Source organism: Microcaecilia unicolor, chromosome 3 (genome assembly GCF_901765095.1).
Source record: "Microcaecilia unicolor chromosome 3, aMicUni1.1, whole genome shotgun sequence".
In the NCBI taxonomy this organism is placed as follows: domain Eukaryota; kingdom Metazoa; phylum Chordata; class Amphibia; order Gymnophiona; family Siphonopidae; genus Microcaecilia; species Microcaecilia unicolor.
In genome coordinates, this window is record NC_044033.1 from 317178532 (window position 1) to 317200903 (window position 22372).

Sequence of the window (22372 nt, forward strand, 5' to 3'; positions counted from 1 at the left end):
AGCATACAGCGGTCATTAATGAGCAGGTAATCTGCTTGTTAAGGTTGCACTGTAGCCCATGGTAGCTTTCTGCAACTGCCCCTAAATGAGGAGTGCAGGAATCATGGTTTTACCCAAAGAAGGGAAAGACTTAACAACTTGTGGGACCTACGGGCCCAGTTTGTTGCTAAATATGGATGTAAAACTTTTGGGAAGGTCCTAGCAATATAGCTAACTAGGGAGTTCCAGGATTTGATCAATGTTGACCAGTCTGGTTTTATTCCACAGAGGCAATTACCAATATTATAAAGAGAAAGCTCCAGGTGATGTGGGCAGCCCGGAGGCAGAAAGTGTCAATGGTTATTGTAATAGTGAATATATAATAGCCTACTGGGTCATGCAGATGGTTCATCTAGCCCAGTATCCTGCTTCCAACAGTGGCCAATCTAGGTCACAAGTACTTGGCAGAAACCCAATTAGTAGCAATATTCCATGCTACCAATCCCAGGGCAAGCAGTGTCTTCCCCCATGTCCATCTCAATATGGACTTTTCCTCCAGGAACTTGTCCAGATCTTTTTTTAAAACCAGATATGCTAACAGCTGTTACCACATTCCCTGGCAATGATTTCCAGAGCTTAACTGTTCTTTGACTGAAAAAAATATATTTCCTCCTAATTGTTTTAAAAGTATTTCCATGTAATTTCATCAAGTGTCCCTTGGTCTTGTACTTTTTGAAAGAGTGAAAAATCGATTCAATTTTTCCCATTCTACTCCACTCAGGATTTTGTAGACCTTGATCATATCCCCCCTCATCTGTCTCTTTCTCAAGCCGATGAGTTATAATTTCTTTAGCCTTTCTTCATACGGGAAGAGTTCCATCCTGTTATCAATTTGGTTGCTTCTTCTTTGATCCTTTTTTAATCCGCTGTCTCTCTTTTTTGAGATACGGTGACCAGAATTGAATGCAAGTACTCTAGGTGAGATCGCACCATTGAGCAATACAGAGGCATTACAATATTCTTGATCTTATTTACCATCCCTTTCCTAATAATTCCTAACATCCTGTTTGCTTTCTTGGCTGCCACTGCACACGGGGCAGAATATTTCAGCGTATTGTCTAAAACGACACCAAGATCTTTTTCTTGAGTGCTGACTCTAAAGTGGACCCTAGCATCAGGTAACTGTGATTGGGATTATTCTCCCCAATGTGCATCACTTTGCATTTGTCCACATTAAATTTCATCTGCCATTTGGATGCCCAGTTTTCTAGTTTCCTAAGGTCTTCCTGAATTTTTTCACAATCTGCATGTGTTTTTACAACTTTGAATAGTTTTGTGTCCTCTACAAATTTAATCATCTCACTTGTTCCAATTTCCAGATCGTTTATAAATATGTTAAATAGCACCGATCCCAATACAGATCCCTACGGCACTCCACAGTTCACCCTCCTCCAATGAGAAAAATGGCCATTTATCCCTACCCTTTGTTTTCTGTCCAATAGCCAATTCCTAATCTACAGAAGGACATTGCCTCCTATTTGTAATTGGGACTGTCTGATGGATAGGGGAAAAATTTAGCCAATGGGTGAGAAATCTCTAATAGAAAACTGACGTCAGAGTAAAGGTAAATGGGGGGGGGGGGTTATTTAAACATTTCTCAAATAGTGGAACAAGGCAAGGGAGTCCTATCCCCCCCTCCTCCCACTGTTTGCAATATCAGTTCATTTTGCAGTGAAAATGAGGGGATCAAAACATTAGGGGGGGTCAGGGAAGAAGAGTATAAGATTGCACTATTCACGGATGATGTGGGGCAGCCTTTGCTATCATTGCCCATTCTATTGAGGGAGCTTTAGGGGATATCAGCCTTTAATATGAATATCGATAAGATGGAAGTAAATAATGTGAATTCAGTAGACAGGGAGGTGGGACATCTGCACATTTGCTTTCCTTTCAAAAGAGCTAACTAGGAATTTAGGGCTCCAGGTGGGGACAAATTTGAGTAGGATTTATGAGACAACACACATCAGATCCCACATTGTGAAATTAAGCTTTCAAACTAACTACTCCACACATTGCATATTACTTTTGGGGTAGGAATAAGCCCTACTTAAGCATGGCAATTATTCAATTAGTGGCTTCAAAAAACCTCCCTGGTATTCAACAGTGTATAAACTGTCTTATCCATTGAAACAATCATTTTGTGCTGAAACCTTACAGGTCTTATTCAGGCTAATTGCAGATGTTGTGGAGGAGTGGCCTAGTGGTTAGAGCACCGGTCTTGCAATCCAGAGGTGGCCAGTTCAAATCCCACTGCTGCTCCTTGTAGTCTTGGGCAAGTCACTTAACCCTCCATTGCCTCAGGTACAAACTTAGATTGTGAGCCCCCCTGGGACAGAGAAACATCCAGAGTACCTGAATGTAATCACCTTGAGCTACTACTGAAAAAGGTGTGAGCAAAATCTAAATAAATAAAATTGATTAAGAACAGTGAAATAACGTAGATTTGAAATAGTTGAAACAGCCTGATCAATTCTAGCAGGATTCTTAAAATAAGGTGGAGTGAGGGATGGGGGCGGGGGGGGGGGGGGAGTGTTCAAATAAATAGCATATAAGCTATTTGTCCTGGTGGGGAAAGATAGCAGAAATAAAGATGAACGCATTGCCAAGAGTATTATATTTCAAGTGTTACCTGTGGAGGTTCCCAAAGAAGTATTTGTTAGTTTGCAGAGAGAGACCTCAATTCATTTTAGAAGCAAAAAGAAAGCCAAGAATTTTACACAGGTAAAGGGAAGGATGAGGGTATCAAATGGTCAACCACTGCAGCTCCAGTAAAGCATATTTTAAGTTGGGAGGTGAGGAGCTTTAAACCATAAGTACAGTTAGAACAAGTGTGGTGGGAGGAAGGGAAAGTGAGAAACCTGTTGAGATTTTCAGAAGCAGAAGATTGGAGAAGGACAATTGCTAATCCTTTTACAAAGCATTTAATAGAGGCTTGGAGAGATGAAGACTTGAGAAAAAAAAGTTGACAAGGCTCCTATTAAAGATTAAGAGGGAGGGACCAGGAGTATTTGAAAGCTGGAAAAAGGATTTCATCAGATGATTGAGGAGGGGAATTTCATTCCCTTTAATGTTTTAAGGAGCTGATAATCAAAGTTAAATATGGGTACTAGAGGCCACTAGCACCCGCATTTACTAGTGCGGGATGAAGAGAGGGCCCTGGCGAGACAAACGAAGAGCGCACCAGGGAATACCACAGAACTCATTTAAATGAGCTCTGCGGTATTCCGCCCATATGATCAGAGCACTGCTCTCATTGTTCAGGCGGAATAGGGCCTTTACCCTAGTCCAGCTCAGAGCTGGTGGAGTTAAAGCTCCTCTCCCCCACCCCCTCACCCCCAGTCCAAGCCACTGTCCGTTCTGGGTGTTAAGTGGACCCTCTCAATGGCTAAGGCTCTGGTGGTCTAGTGCTCCCCAACCAATCATAAGCCCCCATCTCCCCGGACACTGACACGGGGGGCCTGAAGAACCGGTGGAGCTCCCAACCTCACTTCCGACACTAGGCACAGGGCGGAGGTCCAGCGCCCCTGACCTTCCCTCATACCTTGAAATAATGAGGAATGATAGCATCTCCTCCTCCTTCCAGCGCTGCCTCCAAAATAGCAGCGCCTTGCCCAGTACAACCTGGGATGCACTGGTGGGTCTTCCCTTACCATTTAAGGGAGTTTCTGGCATCTCCTCCCCCTTCCCTAGATCCAACATGTCCCTCTCTTTCTTCCCTTCCCACTGTCCCCCATCTCCCCCTCCCCTCTGCTTCTGGATCCAGCATCAGCCCCCTGAATGAAACCCTTCTCTTGTCCACATTTCTCTCTTCTTCCTCCCCCCCCCCCCCCCCCCCCCACTGTCTTACAACCCCCACTCCCTGGTCTACCTTTAACTCTTCGTTATGGGAGTTGCTGGCAGCAATTAACTCATGCTGCTTCCTGGCAAACCCTGGAGTCTGTCCTCTGATACAGCTCCATGTTTCTACATGGGTGGACCGTGCTAGAGAGAAGGCTCTGAGGTTCACTGGGCAGCAGCATGAATTAACTAGGGTGAATGGAAGGAAAAAGTCAGACCACAGAGGTCCAGAATGCCCGTGACCAACGCTGGCTCTGACAAAGGTGCACTGCTGCTGGGTGGGCCTGAGCCAAAACTGGGTGGGCCTCCACTCACCTAGGCCCACCTATGGCTTATGCCACTGATTCAAGTACAAATCCAAACAATTCTCCCAGCAACTAATTATATTACATATCGAGTTAAATGTCACCATATTTCAGGAACAAAGCAGATGTTAATCAGAACAAATATTCTTACAGTATATACTGCTAAACATACAAATAATTATAAATGGATCTTCAGGTCTCACAGCACAGTTACTGCATTCCAACACTTTTCTTATGCAGTACTGCTTAATCCTCATTGATCCCAAATTTATTTTGATTTTCTCCATATGCAGTTTCATACGTAGGTGGTCGGTGGCCCAACTGTTTGGGGAGGCTAAAGGGGGCGGGGTTAGGGGTGGGGCCAGGGGTGGAGCTTAAATCCATAATTGTCTGATAACACACAGAAAAAATAAAAATAAAAGTCACAATACCTTTTATTAAATTTAGATATTAGATATGTATCATATGTCAGAGAATAAAGTGGTTGCTCAAAGCATATTCTAAGCACAATCGCTCAACTGCAAAACACTATGCACAACTTTGTGCAAAACACACTCAGAACCTTACTGTACCATAACTATTACACGGGCAGAACCTAATACACCAATATACACCCAAACGGAAAATGCAGACCGTCAACAATATGAAACAAGGGATCATATCATCACAATTCTCATGTAGAGCCACAAAACACCCTAATTCATGTTTAATGTGGGATAAAATGGCATAAATAAGTAAATAAATATAAACTTTTAATGTTGAGCACCTGATTCTCAAAGTGGACATATTCCAAACACTATAATGAAAATAAAATGATCTTTTCTACCTTTGTTTGGTGACTTTTTCTGATCATGCTGGCCCAGTATCTGCTGCTATCTGTCCTCAGTGCAGGTCAGGAAGTCTTCCTCGTTAAATATCTCCCTGGCAACTCAGGACACCTCCAGCCAACCCCCCCCCCCCCCCACCTCCCAGCAGTAAGGTAAACAAACCATAAACCAATTTCTACAACTGGTTACACAAGGCTAGAGGGCTTTCACTGCAGCTTCTGCTGTGAGGATGGAGGTAAATCAACAATTTAAACCCCTCAGAGCACAGCAGGGGAGGCTTAGCCTGTCCAAGCCTCTTATACCGGGCACCTATGGTTTCATATCAAAAATTCAAAAGCCAGTTAGCTTAGAAAAAAACTAGCCTCTTCTGACATGGCCAAGTTTTCAACTCTTCATTGCCCCAGGTATAAAGTATCTGTATAAACTATATAAACCACTGAATGTAGTTGGAGCATATAGATAAGAGAGTAAGAGGAGTTAGAAAGTAAGGTGACTAAAGAAAGTTGCACATCAGGTCAGAGAGATGGTTAAATTTTATCTCAGCTAGGGTAGGAGTGGATAAACGTGTCCTGCTGCAGTATGTGCAGCCCATGTCGCTCCTTGTCTGAGTGAGCCTAACAAGTTAGTTACTTCTTCCATTAAAGGTCTGGTTGAAGCTTTCACCTGTTTCCTGAAGTAGAGATAGTCTTGTGTTAAGCAGAGCCATTCAGGGAGTGCATTCCAGAGTGTGGGGGGCTACTCCAGAGAAGGCTCGCTTGCGGGTATCACATCATGTAATGTCTTTTGGTGTGGTTAGGGATACTCCTTGGGGGTGACCTTAGTGTCCTTGTAAGTGTGTAGAGGATCATCCTATTCTTCAAGTACTTGGGGCCATTTCCTTTAAGGACCTTGAAAGACAGACATAGAGTTTTAAATTTAGCCCTGTATTGTATTGTGGCCAGTGAAGTTTTTGCAAAAATGGTGTGATGTGGTCACGTCGCTTGCAACCTTCAATTAGTCTTGCTGCAGTATTCTGAATCAGAGCTGGTGCAGGCCCTTTGTAGTCAGACCGTTGTAGAGTGCATTTCAGTAATTCAGTCTTGTTATCATGGCATGCACAACTGGGATAAGATTTACCTTCTCGATGTAAGGAGAGAGGCAGCGGCATAGCTGTCGCAAATAGTATAAGCAGTTCTTGAAGGTTGCTTGGATTTGGGAAGTCAGAGTAAGTGTTGAATCTAACTGTATTCCAAGGTTCCTGACTTGTGATTTGAGGGGAAGTTCATACTTCCCAATTTAACAGTTGTTCAGCATTCCCACCCGAATTGAACATTATCCAAAACATGCCATCTTATGTCAGTTAATTGATGCTGACAGTCATTCCAATATTGTGCTAAAGGAGCTGAAAATATTTTATTCTTGATACATGACTTGTGTTCATTCAGTCGAATTTTTATCAGGCGACACAAGCGCTCACTGTACTGATTCATGTACAGCATTTTATTAGAGTGACTAGGTTAGGGGAAAGGAACTGTGAGGAGGTACAGCAGCTTGACAAATTGTAGGAGTTTGAAAAGGAGCGATAACAAAATTTCACAGATTTTTAAGAGGGTCAAACAGTTTATGTAGGAATGGGAACATGATTAGGGGAAAAGTTCTCAAAAATGACCTGGAGGAGGATTTTTGAAGAAGTGAGTGCATATCAAATATTATACAGATGTTACACAATCCTTACTAAGCTTTAAAATATTCTGTGTGGGAACCTCAGATATATTTTGGAGGGGCTGTGCTGGTAAGAGAACTCTTTGCATATATGGTGACTGTGTCCTTAAATAAGGGAGTACTGGACGGTTGTGACAGAAGTGAAGATCTTAGCAGGGATGTATTTGAGGTATGACCAGAAATTTTTATTATTGAGAATGATACCCAAAAACAAAGACAATGTCAGAGATTAATAAAAATGTGGATAGTAGCAGCAAGATGCAAAACGGGGGATAGAAAGGATGGAGGTCTCTGTATGGAGAGGTGGATAGGTAGACTGGGACAAAATGAGCAGTTGGAAAAGCTCATAGACATATATTATGAAAATATTGCAAAGAAGCTGAAGCGTGGGAAGATTAACAGCTTATGTAGGATGGCAAAGTGAGTTTGAGGACGTCTTGTTGGGACATAGAGGGTAGATAGGAGAACAGGTGGTTAAGATGGAAGTGGGAAGTAAACAGAAGGGATGGGAAAGGGGTAGAGAAATAGTTGAAGAACTGGACTATTAAGATAAAAATGGTATGCTGTGAAAAATGTTTTGGTGTGAGAGTTGAATAAAAATGAAAAAGAAATGTTACAAACAAAAAAAGATACATAGCATGATTCTTGAGTTCCTTTTAAACTATTTGTAAATAGAAGCATTTAATATATTTGCCCTATACTTGTAAGAATTATTAGCAGTAAAATTCCACTGAGTTTACTACTATAAATATCTAGGGATTAATAACCCCAAAATATGATACTTTATATAGTGGGAGCAGTGTGCATGGGACTCATTTGGTCTCCCAGAATTTGGGACGATATATATCCAGAATCAAAACAATTCATAAAAATATGCAAAAATATTCTTATTCAATTGTCTTTTTCAGATGCTGCTGTGATAGTTCCAAAATAAAACAAAGTTCAGTCAAGTTGTTATATTTGGAGAAGGCAACACTTTTTGATACAAAATAGGTGATGTTCCAAATATTACTTGGGACTATACCGCAAATCAAATTGAAAATACTGTAAACAACAAACAGTGAGTAGAAACAACAGTTACAAGCAAAAGTGGAAAAGAAGCCTAATGGTTAGAGCAGTAGGCTGAGAACAAGGAAAACGGTTTTGGGGGGGGGGGGGGGGGGGGGATGAGTGTGCCATGGGAAATTTTATCGTTGCAGGTAACAGGGTTGAGTGATTTTGGGGTGGAGCTAGATGCTGGATGAGCGAAATGTTTCAGCATGTTTTTTTTTTTAATGTCGCCCTTCCTGTCAGTGCCTGGTGTAATGAGCAGCCCATTACTGCCACAATTTTAACATGGCAGTAATTTGCATGCTCATTGATTATTGCATGCTACGGTATTTTTGATTTTGGGTTTGTTTTTGTTTTTTTTGCGGTATTAGATTTGCGGCTGTACTGCTAGGCTTGCCGTATCTGCCCCTGTGTGAGGCAACCCAGTACCCTGCAATAAAACAAACTGGTTAAGACACCAATTATTTCCCTGACATTTTTAAAAATAGAATTCCTCTGTAAAACCATCTAATTGCAGTGCTTTTTTCTACTCAGCAATTTCTTAATTATCCTAATACCTCATTTTCTAATATGGGTGCCGTTAACTCTGATGCTTCAGAAGATAGTTTTGTTATATTTAAGCTTAAAGGACGTTTATTATCATCTTCCTTTCTTGTTCTTCCCTCTTCAGCATATAATTTCTTATAAAATTGGAGAAATTGGCATTTGTTGCTTCATTACTTTACTATGACACTTGTATCCCACATTTGGCCTCTTGAGTTCAGTGTGGCTTACAATTATTGTCAGAAATATCAGAAGAAAATTGCTAATATAACTTCAGTGTGGACCTGTTAAGCTTAAAAAGGTAGCTCATACACCCCAAAAACTACAAGAATTTCATCTAATAATTTATCAAGCACTGAATTATAGAATTGTAGAATATTCTATCTCCCTTTCCCTTTGAACATTATCTTCAAATTTCTATATATTGCATCCTCAGGATTCTGTATATCACGTGGAGATCGAAGCGTATTCCATAACAATGTGCATAAGCTAATTGGTTAAGCTAATCAGCTCTGCTAATTGGATGTTAGCAACCAATTATCAGCACTAATTGGCATTAGACTTTACACTCACGTATTCTGTAACCTGGTGTCTGTAAATTCTAAGTTGTATAATTTAAAAAGGGGTATGGGCATGGAATGGGTGGGTCATGGGTGTGTATAACATCTATGCATAATGTTGTAGAATACACCCACTCCGTCCCTAATTTAGGCATCAGGATTTACATCAGGTTTTACTTGTCGTAATTGGCCGCGACCAAATTTAGTCGCATGGACAGGTGCTCAGTGTATTCTATAAACTCCCTCACACAAATATAAATAGGAAAGGGCAGTTTTCATGAAATATTGATGCAGTACTTGTATTCCACCAACTCCCAGAAAGGTTCAAAGCTGATCATAAAATGCCGTAAGTGGCAGAAATGCTACCCATGTGACTAAGTAATTACTTGAGAAAAAGCATAGGCTAAAAACTTCCCCTCACTCCACCCCCACTGTATGGGGAGAAATGCCTGCGCTGCTTCACAAATAGGAGAAAATAATTTTTTTCACTCAACAAATAGTTCAGCTCTGAAACTCGTTGCCAAAGGATGTGGTAACAGCGGTTTACTTATTTGGGTTTTAAAAAGGTTTGGACAAATCCATAGTCAGCTATTGAGATAGACATGGTGAAGCCACTTCTTGCCCTGGGATTGGTAGTATGGAATGTTGCCACTGTTTTGGTTTCTGCCAGGTATTTGTGACCTGGATTGGCCACTGTTGGAAACAGGGATACTGAGTTAGATGGACCATTGATCTGACCCAGTATGGCTATTCTTCTCTTAAGTTTGGAAATTTAGGTTTTATTCTATAAAGTATGCCTAAATTAAGGTGTATTATAGAATATGCTTAAGTGAATTTCATTTTGGCACCAAATGTTAGGCCCTGATTATATAGAATCTAGTATTGGTCATATGTCCTCCCTTTAAGCTGCCTCACAATTTACTGTATCTATTATACCACTCACAGAACTGAAATTTTAATTCCTCATGTTGGAACTCCTTTATTCTCACTTTCATGTGCTCTAATTCTATGAATCCCCTCCAGCTGCCCAGCCTTGTGCTGCTCTCTAGTTGTGCTAACTTCTGGTACCATTTTAATTCCCCCCCCCCCCCCCCCCCCCCCCCCCCACCCCCCCCCCCCCCCCCCCCCCCCCCCCCCAAATACCTGTTCCTCATTATTTTTTTCCTTCCCCCCCCCCCTCATTTCATAAGACACCTCCCTGACTACTGCTTTTAACATGACCCCATAATATATCCGGCCCTACCTCTCCATTTCCATTCACCTCACGTATTCATTGGTTTTACTCCCTAGGTCCTGCACTACCACCTATCTTTCAATAAGGATGCATTGAGCCTCCAAAATTCTGTTCTTCCTTCCCCATAAAACAAGTTCTTTCCAGTTTCTGAAGCTCCTGCACTTCTAAACAGATTCCTATGATTAGCACACAGTTATTTTTGTGTACATCTGGTGAATCCTAGAAAAGAATGAGCAGTTCTGTTGAATCATATGATATAACCTCAAAGTATCAAATAGATTAAATGCTTACATCAGATACATTAAACGTTTCCTTTGTTTAGATCTCAATTGCTCCCCTCCCTTCAAATGATGCATTTGAAATCACCTCCCCTGGGCAAGTAATTCATGTTTGCTCTTTTATAAACTTGCTTGATTCTTACTTGGTTCTTACTTGGAGTGCCAACCTCGGTGTCCTATGCTGACATCATCTTAGATCCTCAACCCTGACTTCTAATCATAACAATATATCTGCCATCTTCAAGTTTCTACTTCAAAAGTTTGGTCATTTCCCTTTTAAAATGTAATAATTTTTCTCATTTTATAAGCAGTCTTTAGTAGCTCCTGTAACTGATTTCCTGCTAACCTTTTCATTGTCTTTCTGTGGGTAGAGTTTGCTGTAAAAGTCTGCACAAAGGTGTGAAAATAGAGTCTGAGAAGACTAAAGTTTTGTGGGTAGGATTATCTAAACAGATCCCAGATGCTGATTTTTTTTTTGAGGGGGGATCTCTGTCTGTAGTTTTCGACTAAAAAATGGGATATGTCATATACGATTTTGATAAAATTATATAATTTAGAACTATCTGGGTTAAAATTTAAACTTTTGATTTCTGTCTTTTTTTTTTTTTTTTTTTTTTTTTACTTCTCTTTTATTAATTTTTAACAATCATATACATTTATGAGTGATAATACACTAAAACAAAATCTTACAACAAAGAAATAATACATTCAAAAAACTCAATAATATGTTACCTATCGTCCACAAAGATAGGAAAAAATGATCCAAGAAAAAGGAAAAAAAGGTCTTAATGCTTAATTTAGCAAATTTCACTAATAATAATCAAAACGAGCTGCTTAATTCCTGATTGGGTAACTCCAATCTGTCATACAGTGTTACATATGTGACTAAACTTGTACATTGACTTCTTCTCTGCTCTTTAGGAAATCCTCCAACTGGTTTGGGTCAAAAAATTGATATTGTTTAGATTGAAATTTTATTCTGCATATACAGGGATATCTCAGAAGGAAATCTGCACCAAGTGCTATCACCCTTGATCGTAATAATAAAAACATCCTACGTCTCTTCTGAGTTTCCCTGGACAAGTCAGGAAAAACTCTAACTTTTGAACCCATAAACAGAGAATCCAAGTGTCTCAGGGAAAGTTTGAGCACTGCGTCTCTATCAATTTCCAATGCAAATGTGACCAATAAAGTGGTCCTCTGAGTTATAACCTCAAGAGAAGATTCTAGGAATGTAGTGAGATTCATTGCACCTTGTACAGGTAATTCGCTTGATGTTTTCACATCTGTTTGAATATAATAAGCTCGTGTTATAGGTGGCAATGAACTCTCTAACATTCCCAGAATTTCCATTAAGTATTTTCTAGCCATTTGAATTGGCACAACTAAAGGAGATCTAGGAAAATTTATAAACCGCAAAGTAAGTCTCTTAGAGTGGTTTTCTAAATACTCCAGGCGTCTTAGGGTAGAATTCTTGTCTTTAATTAAGGCTTGTTCCACCAAGTCCAGTCTCTCCATTTTCTCAGACAATTTCTTAGCCTCGGAGGCTTGGAGTTCAAAAGTCTGTATTTGATCTAACACAGTCTCTGAAAGAACTTTAATTGTTTCCATATTTTTCAAAATTAAAGATTGTAGAGCAGATTGGGTCGCAGAAGTTAGGTCCCACAGTGACTCTAATGTCACTACGGCAGGTTTTGCTACAATTCCCACTGAAAAATCCGGAAGAGGAGCCTTTGAAACCTGCTCCAGGGTACTCACATTTTTAAACAAAACGCAAGCTGCTGACATTCCCGCTCCTCGCTGCTCATCGGGTCCAGTTGTCCTCTCAGGCCGGCTCCCTCCCCGTTCTCCATGCATTCCACCTGGGATCATGGCGTCAGGGCTAGCACTCAGAGTTTCTATTCCGGGTTGTGGGGGTGCCGCACGTTCGGCGGGGCTGAGGGAAACCCCGTCTGCACTGCCGTCTGGCGTCAACGCGCCAGCTCCGGCAGAGGGAGTAGACGCCGAGGCAGGACCGAAGGAAACTCCGAAATGCTGCAGCGTCGGTTGGTGAAGCTGGGGCGTTCCGCCCGGGACTTGGGGAGCCTCCCGAACTTTTCCTCTCCTCTTCCCCATCATAGACGGGTGAGACGCTTTCACCAAGGTAGGCTGGGGCACTATCGGAGCGCGTCCGGCTAAGCAGCTCTAACCGTCGCCATCTTGGATCCGTTAGCACCCCTTGATTTCTGTCTTTAATATTATATGGGGAATACACCCATAATATTTTTTGGAAACCATGAGAGCTTATATCCCACATTCTTCTTTTGAGATATTTTTGTGGAAGTTCCATCAATTAAACAATGCAAGTTCAGTGTACAATGCCTAGTGGATGACAAAGATTTAGCTCCTCAGCTTTGGAATAAACTTGTGATAGAAATAGAGGGGCATAATCGAAAAGGGCACCCAAGTTTTCCTGAGGACGTCCTGGCAAAGGGGCGGGGAAACCCGTATTATTGAAACAACACGGGTGCCCATCTTTCGTTTCGATAATACGGTCGGGGACGCCCAAATTGCGAAATTTAGGTCGACCTTAGAGATGATCGACCTTTAAAGGTGGTCGTCCCCGATTTTCGGCGTTAATGGAAACTGAGGACACCCATCTCAGAAACGACCAAACCCAAGCCATTTGGTCGTGGGAGGAGCCAGCATTCATAGTGCACTGGTCCCCCTGATATGCCAAGACACCAACCGGGCACCCTAGGGGGCACTGCATTGGACTTCTGAAATTGCTCCCAGGTGCATAGCTCCCTTACCTTGTGTGCTGAGCCCCCCAAAACCCACTCCCCACAACTGTACAGTACTGCCATAGCCCTAAGGGGTGAAGGGGGGCACCTACATGTGGGTACAGTGGATTTGTGGTGGGTTTTGAAGGGCTCACATTTACCACCACAAGTGTAACAGATGGGGGGAGGATGGGCCTGGGTCCGCTTGCCTGAAGTGCACTGCACCCACTAAAACTGCTCCAGGGACCTGCATGCTGCTGTCATGGAGCTGGGTATGATATTTGAGGCTGGCATAGAGGCTGGAAAAACATATATTTTTTTAATTTTTTCAGGGTGGGAGGGGGTTAGTGACCACTGGGGGAGTAAGGGGGAGGTGATCCTCGATACCCTCCCGTGGTCATCTGGTCATTTCGGGCACATTTTGAGGCTTGGTCGTAAGAAAAAAATGACCAGGTAAAGTCGTCCAAGTGTTCGTCAGGGACGCTCTTCTTTTTTCCATTATCGGTCGAGGATGCCCATGTGTTAGGCACGCCCCAGTCCCACCTTTGCTACGCCTCCGACGTCCCCGTGAACTTTGGTCATTCCCACAACGGAAAGCAGTTGAGGACGCCCAAAATCGGCTTTCGATTATGCCGATTTGGGCGACCCTATGAGAAGGACGCCCATCTGCGATTTGTGTCAAAAGATGGGCGTCCTTCTCTTTTGAAAATAAGCCTGATAGTATCATAAAATTTTATAAGTTGGTTAAAACTTGGTTATTCAAGCAGTGGGTAAAACATGCTGATTTAAAATCATGTTTTAATGATTTTGGATCGGGCTAGGAGATTTTTGTATTGGTAAGATCTTTTATTCTGCTGGTTGATTTTGATATGCTTTGTTTTGTCATATAGTAAGAGATATATATGGATATATGGGGTTGTTTTTTAGATTGTAAGTTCCTCAAATCCTTAGGGGGAATAGAAGCAGGTTTAAAATTCAACCACTCATTTCTCTAAACGGCATGTACTTAGTTGCTGCTAAAAATCTACACATTGCGTTAAGAGAGGGAACTTTTTCGGACAGCCTATTAACATGGTTAAAACGCTTTGGAATTTGTTCTTGTATTGTTTTCAGTGCTATGTACATCTTGGATTCTCCCAGCTTTGCATCATTTTAGTGGCAGAATAGCCAAATGGTTAGTGCAGCGGGTCGCAGAGCTGGGGAACTGGATTCAAATCCCACTGCTGCCTGACGGTCGGCAGTGGGTTGAGATCCCGAGGAGCCAGGTTCAATTCCCTCTGCAGCTCGGTGTGACCTTGAGCAAGTCACTTAGCCCTCCATTGCCCCAGATACATACTTAGATTGTTAGCCCATTAGGGATAGTGCAAAGTACCTGTAATAGAAACTGTAAACTGCGTAGTCTCCTCAGGGATCACTTATGGTATATCAAGTGCTGAAAATAAATAAACTTACTCTGTCTACCATCTTATGCTCATCATAACATGCTGTTCTTGTCTTGAAAGTGTTTCTTCTCCTTTGGGAGGTGCAGAAGCATGGAAGTTGGCAAGAAATATCATGACTGACTAAGGCGGGGTAGTTAGTATAAGGACCTTATATGACGACACAAAAAGCAGAACAGATGAAAAAATCTAGATGAAGATAAATTTGTTCAACCAACAATGCCCAACACAGGCCTACTATATTTAAGGACCTTCTATGGCAGCTTTTGACCCCTTACGATAGTACCATGAGAATTACAGCTAGGGGGCACCGGTGCCATTTTGAACCTATCAGACCATTGATACCAGAGATTTGAACAGTTAGGCCCAGGAAAGTCTTGGAGAGAGAAAAGGAAGGCTATTCAGGGGATAGGGGGTACCTTCGGGGTTGCCTTCAAGAGGTAGGGGGAGGGAGAACATGGGGGGTTTTGCTGTTTTATTTATTTATTTAGACCCTTTTAAGTTGTAGCTTGGGAGCATTAGGCCACTTTGAGCTGGCATTTTTTTCAGGAATAATGCAGCTTTTGAAGTGTTTAACCACAAGCTGCATTAATTGATTTATATAATAATGAGGTGTTTTGCATCACATTATTGTGTGTTCTATGATAACTCTTCTTAACATATGTTACAGTATCATGTTGTTGTAATGCATCTTAATAATCATCCACTTATGTGTTTCTTATATTTCGGTCTGTCAGAGTGCAAAGCTAACCACTGCAAATCATATGCCAACTTGGAGCTGGCATTAGGGTTTGCCAGTGGCTTAGCCAGACCCAGTATTTTGGATGGGCCCAGAGCTAACTTAGATGGGCCCTTCCATGGCATGGCACTCCACAGGCCCCCCCTCCCCCACCCCGCCCGGAGATACATTTTTTTTAATACAGATTTTTTTCATCTACCCCCACATCAATATCTCTCCTCTTTCGCGGCATCCTGGCATCTTCCTGCATGTCACTGAACCCCATCGCTCCCTGTGTTCCTTGCAGGTGTCCACTCAGGCCCACCCGTAGCTACACCCCTGGAGGGAGGAATGAAGGAGACCCACTGAAGAGGTTTGACAGCTTGCCTCCCCCTCCCCCCCCCCCCCCCCCCCCCCACATTGAACAAAAACGCCCTGGTGGTCCAGTGGGACAGCTAGCCCACCTGCCTTTCCGGTGGCCTACTTCTCTGTAATAGTAGTAGTAGTATGTGAGGGAGGGAGGGTCTAGCACTCCCTCCCTCCTTCCTCTTCAGGTGCCTTCCCAAAATGGCGGCATCCTGCCTTGCCCAGTGCATCCTAGGATGTGCCGGGCAGGGCTTAACCCTTATATGGAAGTTAAGTCCCACCTAACGCATCCCAGGTTGCACAGGGCAATGCAGGACACCACAATTTTGAGAAGGTGCCCAAAGAGGAAGGAGGGAGTGCTAGTCCCTCCCTCCTCCACTTCCTACTACTAGGGAGAGGTAGACCGCCTGTTGGAAGGCGGGCTAGCTAGCTAGCGGTCCTGCTGGACCACCAGAGTGTGTTTGTTTGATTGGGGGGGGTAGGGGGAAGCTAGCAGTTCCACTGGACCATCAAGGTTTTTGTGTTTGGGGGGAGCGGGCTTAGGTGTGAGGTCCGGGCTTTTGACAGCCTGGACCTATCAAACAGCTTCTGCGGGAGGATTGTGCCATGGGTGCATGCCCAGGCACAGTCCTCCTGCAGGAAGTACCCCTATGATCAGAGCTAATTGAGCGCATAAATTTGCATGCTATTAGCTTTGATCATTGGGGTGTTATAACCTCGTGCTGTTCGGCGCTATTTTTAGGGTGCTGTTTGGAACAGCGCAGGAATTCTGATGATCGGCCCATCGGTGCATTTAAGTCTAGGCTTCAAAAGCTATGTTCCTTCATCTGCTCCGTGAGTCTGTTAGAATGAAAGAATACAGCTTTTCAAACCATATAGTAAGAGGTAAAAGCATGCAGAACGTAATTCACAGCATTCTTTCCAGCCCCTCTGCTTGTGTGTTTGTATTTGTCCATGTCACTAATATAGAGAGAAAGGGCAGAAGGTATCCATACAGTCCTTTGCATTGTGAAGAATAAAGTGAAACCAAGATGTCACTGTCAGATTTTTCAAAGTATAGATTTTTATAGTTTAAACACAGGGCGCTACTGTCCCATGGCAATCTGTACTGCTGTACTTTTCTACCACTAGATGGCAGTACTCATAGCAACCACATTTAACTCATGAAGAACCAGCCCTTCAGTGGGGCAGGAAGTATTTAGCGGGGAAGGCCTCTTCATGTATGTATGTGCATTTCTTCTGTACATGTAGGGTCTGTGTGTGTCTGAAAAGGATAGCAGAGAAGAGGGGAAAGAAGTTTGAAAGGAACAGTTCCCTAACTGATAGGTTTGTATCAAAGTTTCTATTCTGCAGAAAGTAGAACTACTCCACAGAAATGCACTGAACCATTCATTCTCTGGATTCCCAAGTCCAATATGGCTTCTTTTTGAACTTGTGTTTTCACCAGTTTTTTTACCCGTGCCAAATTTGGTCCTGTTTCATTAAATTTTCATAGCTATTTTGTCATTTTGCAAATGGACAGACATTGACCCTTTTAAGTGGAGGAGTGGCCTAATGGTTAGTGTAGGGGACCTGGGGAATTGGATTTGATTCCCGCTGCTTGGTGATAGTCAGCAGTGGGTTAAGATTCTGGGGAACCAGGTTTAATTCCCCCATTGTCCCAGGTATAATAGTAGTACAATGTACTACTTACATTGTGAGCTCATTAGGGACAGATCAGTACCTGTAAAATGAAACTGTAAACCACTTAGGTTTAAGCAGTATATAAATACTTAAATTAATGAAATGACATGAAAATTCCCAAATTCTGCAGGGTTTGAAGAAATAAAAATTGTATCTTTTTGGTTAGGAATGTAAATGAATACAGCTGTCGTCCTAAACCTTTATATTAAAGAGTGGCAGAGCCATTCTAGCAGTTAGTGCTTCCAGGGCTGGCCTCTGAAGGGTACTGAGGAGCATGGTGGTATATCTTCTTGGCAATTGTGTGGTACTGAGATTCTTAAATTGCGGAAGATGCTAATGAGAAGGGGAGGGGTTTCAATGATAGCTCAAGGGAAAAACAGATTTCAGAGAATTGGAAGATTTTTTTGGTTGTGTGTGTATAAATCGTTATCCCTCCTCTTCTTCCTCCTCCTCCTGTAGAATGAAGTAACACTTCTGAGAAATGAGGTTGCTCAGTTGAAGCAGCTACTCCTGGCTCACAAGGACTGCCCAGTTACTGCACTGCAGAAGAAGACACAAGGTTATCTGGGTGAGTGTCAGCTTTCCTGTCTGAGTGAATGTGTGCAGGTTAAGCTTGAGCATAGGATAACGGGTGTAGGGGGAAGTGCCATGCTGCTGTATGAAAGTTTACTCTGAGCCCAGTAATCAGCATTAGAGGAAGCTGGGTCCAGTTCTCCCTCAGGATTTTGCACCCTGTAATAATTAGCAGTGGTGGGGTGTGGGCCTGATACAATGTAATAAAAGTAAAGAAATAAACTGACGAGGGATGTGTTTGTTTTTGGGCTGTTAATTTGGGGTTTTTTTTGTATGTGTGTTTTTGAAAACAGAAAGCCCAAAGGAGAGTTCTGAGCCCACAGGATCCCCAGCACCAGTCATCCAGCACAGTTCAGTCACAGTCACCTCCAATGGGCTCAGCGTCCGTTCAGCTGCTGAAGCTGTGGCTACCTCGGTCCTCACACAGATGGCCAACCAAAGGACAGAACTGAGCTTGCCTGTACAGTCACATGTCATCATATCACCACAATCCCAGTCTGCTGGCAGATGATGTAACGACTCACATGACATAGGACTAAACAATGAGAACTTGCAGCTTGAGAAACTGATCACAACTAAGTCCTCAAACAGTGGGGGACGGATATGGATATATATAAATATATATATACATACAAAATATACATACAAAAAATATATATATTTTTTAAGTAAGTAAAGGCAGCTATGGAGCTTTTTATACATATCCTCTTATACAGATCATGCCCCCCTAATTCTGTCCTCTGATTTCTTGTTGGCTTCTCTTGAGAGGGGCTGGCAAGACCTTCTTTTTGTGGCCATAGTCAACTTCTGAATTTTCAGAGCAAACAAAAACAGGAAATCTTCACTCAAATAACTTAAGAAATTACCCTTTTCAGGTATCCCTTGTATTAACACTAAGCACTGGATGTTTGCATGTTCTCTCTTGCTTTCTCTTTTCCTTTCCCTCCTCTATAATGTTCCTCTTGTTCTGGTAGTTTTCATGACAAAATTGGAAGGTTATTGGCAAAAAGTTGCCTTTTATCTGCACAGTGCTTCTGCTTTTTCTGTGTATCTTGTTTACTTTTCCAGAGACAGCATTCCATGAAAGTGTCACTACAGGTTTGAAAAAGCGGAATGATATGCTCAAATGTTTCACTATTTTCTCAAACCAATTCCTCCTTCCTTCCTTTATTAATTCTGTTCCCCAAACATAAATATTCTGTATCTCACTCATTAGTTAGGAATTCTCAATTTTAAGCTTTCATTTACTCTTGTGGGTGTTATGAAGAAGCACGTTTTAGAAGCTTTAAAATAATAATTATGTTTGCTGCTTTTACTGTAACTGCTAGCCCCATATTCACTGCTTGATTTTCTCTTCCAGCTATTTCATGTTCTTGCAGCATTAAGATAGTGTGCAAGGTGGTGCTAAGGAGTAGTCCTAGAATTTGCTGCTGGCCCAGCCACATGGAAGAGATGTCCAAGGATTCATACCCTCCTATCAAGTTAATTTACATCTCTAATCTTTTGCAGCAGAAGATTTTCTTTTTGTAATGATGAGCAAGTTAGTGTATCTTATGATGTGTAGTCACTGAGAAGTGGATAGCATTTTGATCTAGTTCCTCCCCATTCTGCTGCTTTTGGCTTCTTGGCAGCTGGCCTGAATTGTTATAGTTTAGGATTTGTATAACAGATAAGAGAGATTGCTTTGCAGTGACACTAGAATCTTGCAGCTGTTTTGGCCTATAACTGCCCTGAATATTGGAAGAGTGGGCAGTGTAGATGTGCAAACAAATAGGGACAGTTTATAAAACAGCCCCAATTGCTATAGACTGGAGCAAGTGAATCTGTCTGTCAAAGGAAACTGTCCTGCAACTGTCAGCCTAACAAATATAGGGGGTCTTTTACAAAAGCGTACTAGCGTTTTTTAGTACACGCCAAACACTAGAGACACCCATAGCAATATATGGTTGTCACTGATGTTTAGCGCATGCTTATTTTTAGCACACGCTTAAAACGCTAGCGCACCTTTGTAAAAGAGGCCCATAGTGAAGGAAGGTTGATGGCAGCAAGAAAGTGGGGTTCCTGCTGAAGATACAAGGAGTCAGTGCAAAGGGATCAGTGTCTGTTACCATGCTGACAGTATAGGGTGACACGCACAGCCCCTACACTGACAGGTGCAGTGATTTCAAAGCCTGCACAGCTGCTGGCTTCTGACTGCTGCTCTGTTAGGTAACCTTTTGAACCACTGTACTTCAGCATAGCAGCTCAGGGTGACGATACATACTGTGATACTGTCATCCACTGTAGGTACTCTTATCTTATGATCCATTCTCAACATGTCACAGCTTCCTGAACTTTAGTTCAGCAAGAGATCCATGTTATCTGCTGCCTGGTTTGAATTTGGCAGATTCTGCTGTGGTGTGCCAAAAAAACGTAGGAGCCTGTACTTGAACTTTTGGTGTGATATGCTTGCTGTCCAATGGAAAGCAACCTTAGAGACCCTGCAGTGTCACAGCAGTCTTACTGGTGTGAAAAGCAGCAAACCAGAGAACTGTATAGTTATGGCTAGAGCTACCTTTTGGCCTGGTAGGGCAGACTGGTGTACTGGGCCCCCTTTTAAATAAACTGTCTCTTTGGACAAGTGGCATAGTCACTCGAGCAAAATGGCTAGCTCTTTATAGATGTAGATATGACCACAAATGTTCCAGAGGATTGTCAGGATAAGCTAGATAAATTCTATAAGAACATCTTTGATGAAAGATATAAAAAATACAAAAGGAGTCAATGTAGATATTTTTGCACTAAAAGTGAAATGAAACAGCAGTAGAAGTAATCTTTTATCAGCTACTTTTTCCCCTCCTTTAGCCAAACCAGGTAGCCTCAGGGTCCTCTCTCCAGTATGAATATCTTCAAATTGCCATTTGGCTGATGCACATTGGTCATGCTCTACCCTGAGTGTAGACCAACATCATACCAGTAGAACCAGCCATTCAGATCAGTTCAAGATGATGTAAGAAGATGGAGGTTAGTTTTGTGTTATCTTGTACATCATTGACATACACTTTCTCCTTTAGTATGGTGAATTTGTTCTCCAGTTACCTTTTGCAAAAGTGCCTAGTAATTTTCTGGTCTTATAAAGTGATTATTTTCTATAGGGTGTTGGCAGTGTGGGTAATTTCAGAACAAGGCGCACAATTCCCTTAAAAAAAAAAAAAAAAAAAACCCTGTTTTATAAAGGCAATATAGTTGCCTGTGTGCCTTTATAAAATAGGCTCCTGTAGCGAGCACCAGAAGTGAACAAGATTCTCTCATATACACCTGCTTCAAAGGTGTAATTGTGTTTGTTTACTCTGTGCACATTTGTGCATATGTTTTATAAAATATGTGCTTACATTAGTGCTCTGCTCCCAGGTAATTTTATTTGAGCTACTTAAATGTCCTAATGTAATTCACTGCCTGCTTAGTGTATTACATTAGGACATTCTCAACAAGCATGGAAAAAAAAAGAAATTACATTTACAGTGAATGGTAGATTAGCATCATAAAATTTTTTGTAGTTGACCTCCTTACCTTTTATATAGGTATATGGGATTACCAAGTAAGGATGATCCATACTACAGCCTGATGGCCCAACAGTTAAGTGCTGTATTGGTAAATGGAGGATCTTGGGTTGGATTCCCAAGTCATGTGGACTTGAGTCAAAGGTCAGAGCTAGCCTTAATCATAAAGAAACATACACAGCATACGTTCTGCAGCATTTATTAAAGGAGTGAGTTAGCTAAAACTAGTCTGTTGAAAACTGTGTCCTGGTCTCTGGCAAGGCAAGAAGACCATTACTGTGTCATGTAACTAATTGCAAGAGAGAATGGGGAAAGTAGAAACTCCTGATTTTCTGGCAATGGAGGTCCCTGTGGACTAGAAGTAGATCATCACAGTAATTGCAAGTAGGACCCTTTCTGCAGTGTTTACTGTGTTACAGTGGGGCTAGCTGCAGATATTAGGTAGCACTGCAGGACTAGAAGAGGAGATATTGCCAGATTCCCTACCTACTCTTTGGTGAGACAGGTGATTTTATTCCTTCTGGGCCACCTGCACTCACTGCTGCTTTGGAATTATTTAGCTGGTCTTGCTCTTGTAAAGAACCTAGATACTTCTTTTCCCATGTTGATCATGACCATTCAGCTTGCCCATATTGGGCAAGATTCTATATATAGCACCTAAAAAAATTGGCGCAAGAAAAGCACTATCTGTAAGGGAAATGGGACTTGATATACCGCCTTTCTGAGGTTTTTGCAACTACATTCAAGGTGGTTTACATATATTCAGGTACTTATTTTTGTACCGGGGCAATGGAGGGTTAAGTGACTTGCCCAGAGTCACAAGGAGCTGCTTAAAGTTAGGCACAGTTTATACAATAGCACTTGTGGCCGGGAATTGCACCTAACTTTAGGCACGGCCATTTGCACCAACTGGAAAGT

General features: G+C 42.1%; 1 protein-coding gene across 3 annotated transcripts in view; it reads left to right on the plus strand.

The window, feature by feature from the left end:
- LOC115466814 (cyclic AMP-dependent transcription factor ATF-7) overlaps positions 1-22151 on the plus strand; it is a 430182-nt gene extending 408031 nt beyond the window's left edge. For all 3 annotated transcript variants that reach the window (XM_030198351.1, XM_030198350.1, XM_030198349.1), the window contains 2 exons: positions 17802-17910; positions 18209-22151. In XM_030198351.1, the coding sequence (XP_030054211.1) occupies positions 17802-17910; positions 18209-18426 (327 nt within the window). In that variant the 3' untranslated portion in view covers positions 18427-22151. The remainder of the gene's footprint in view (positions 1-17801; positions 17911-18208) is intronic.
- Positions 22152-22372: the final 221 nt, after the last annotated feature.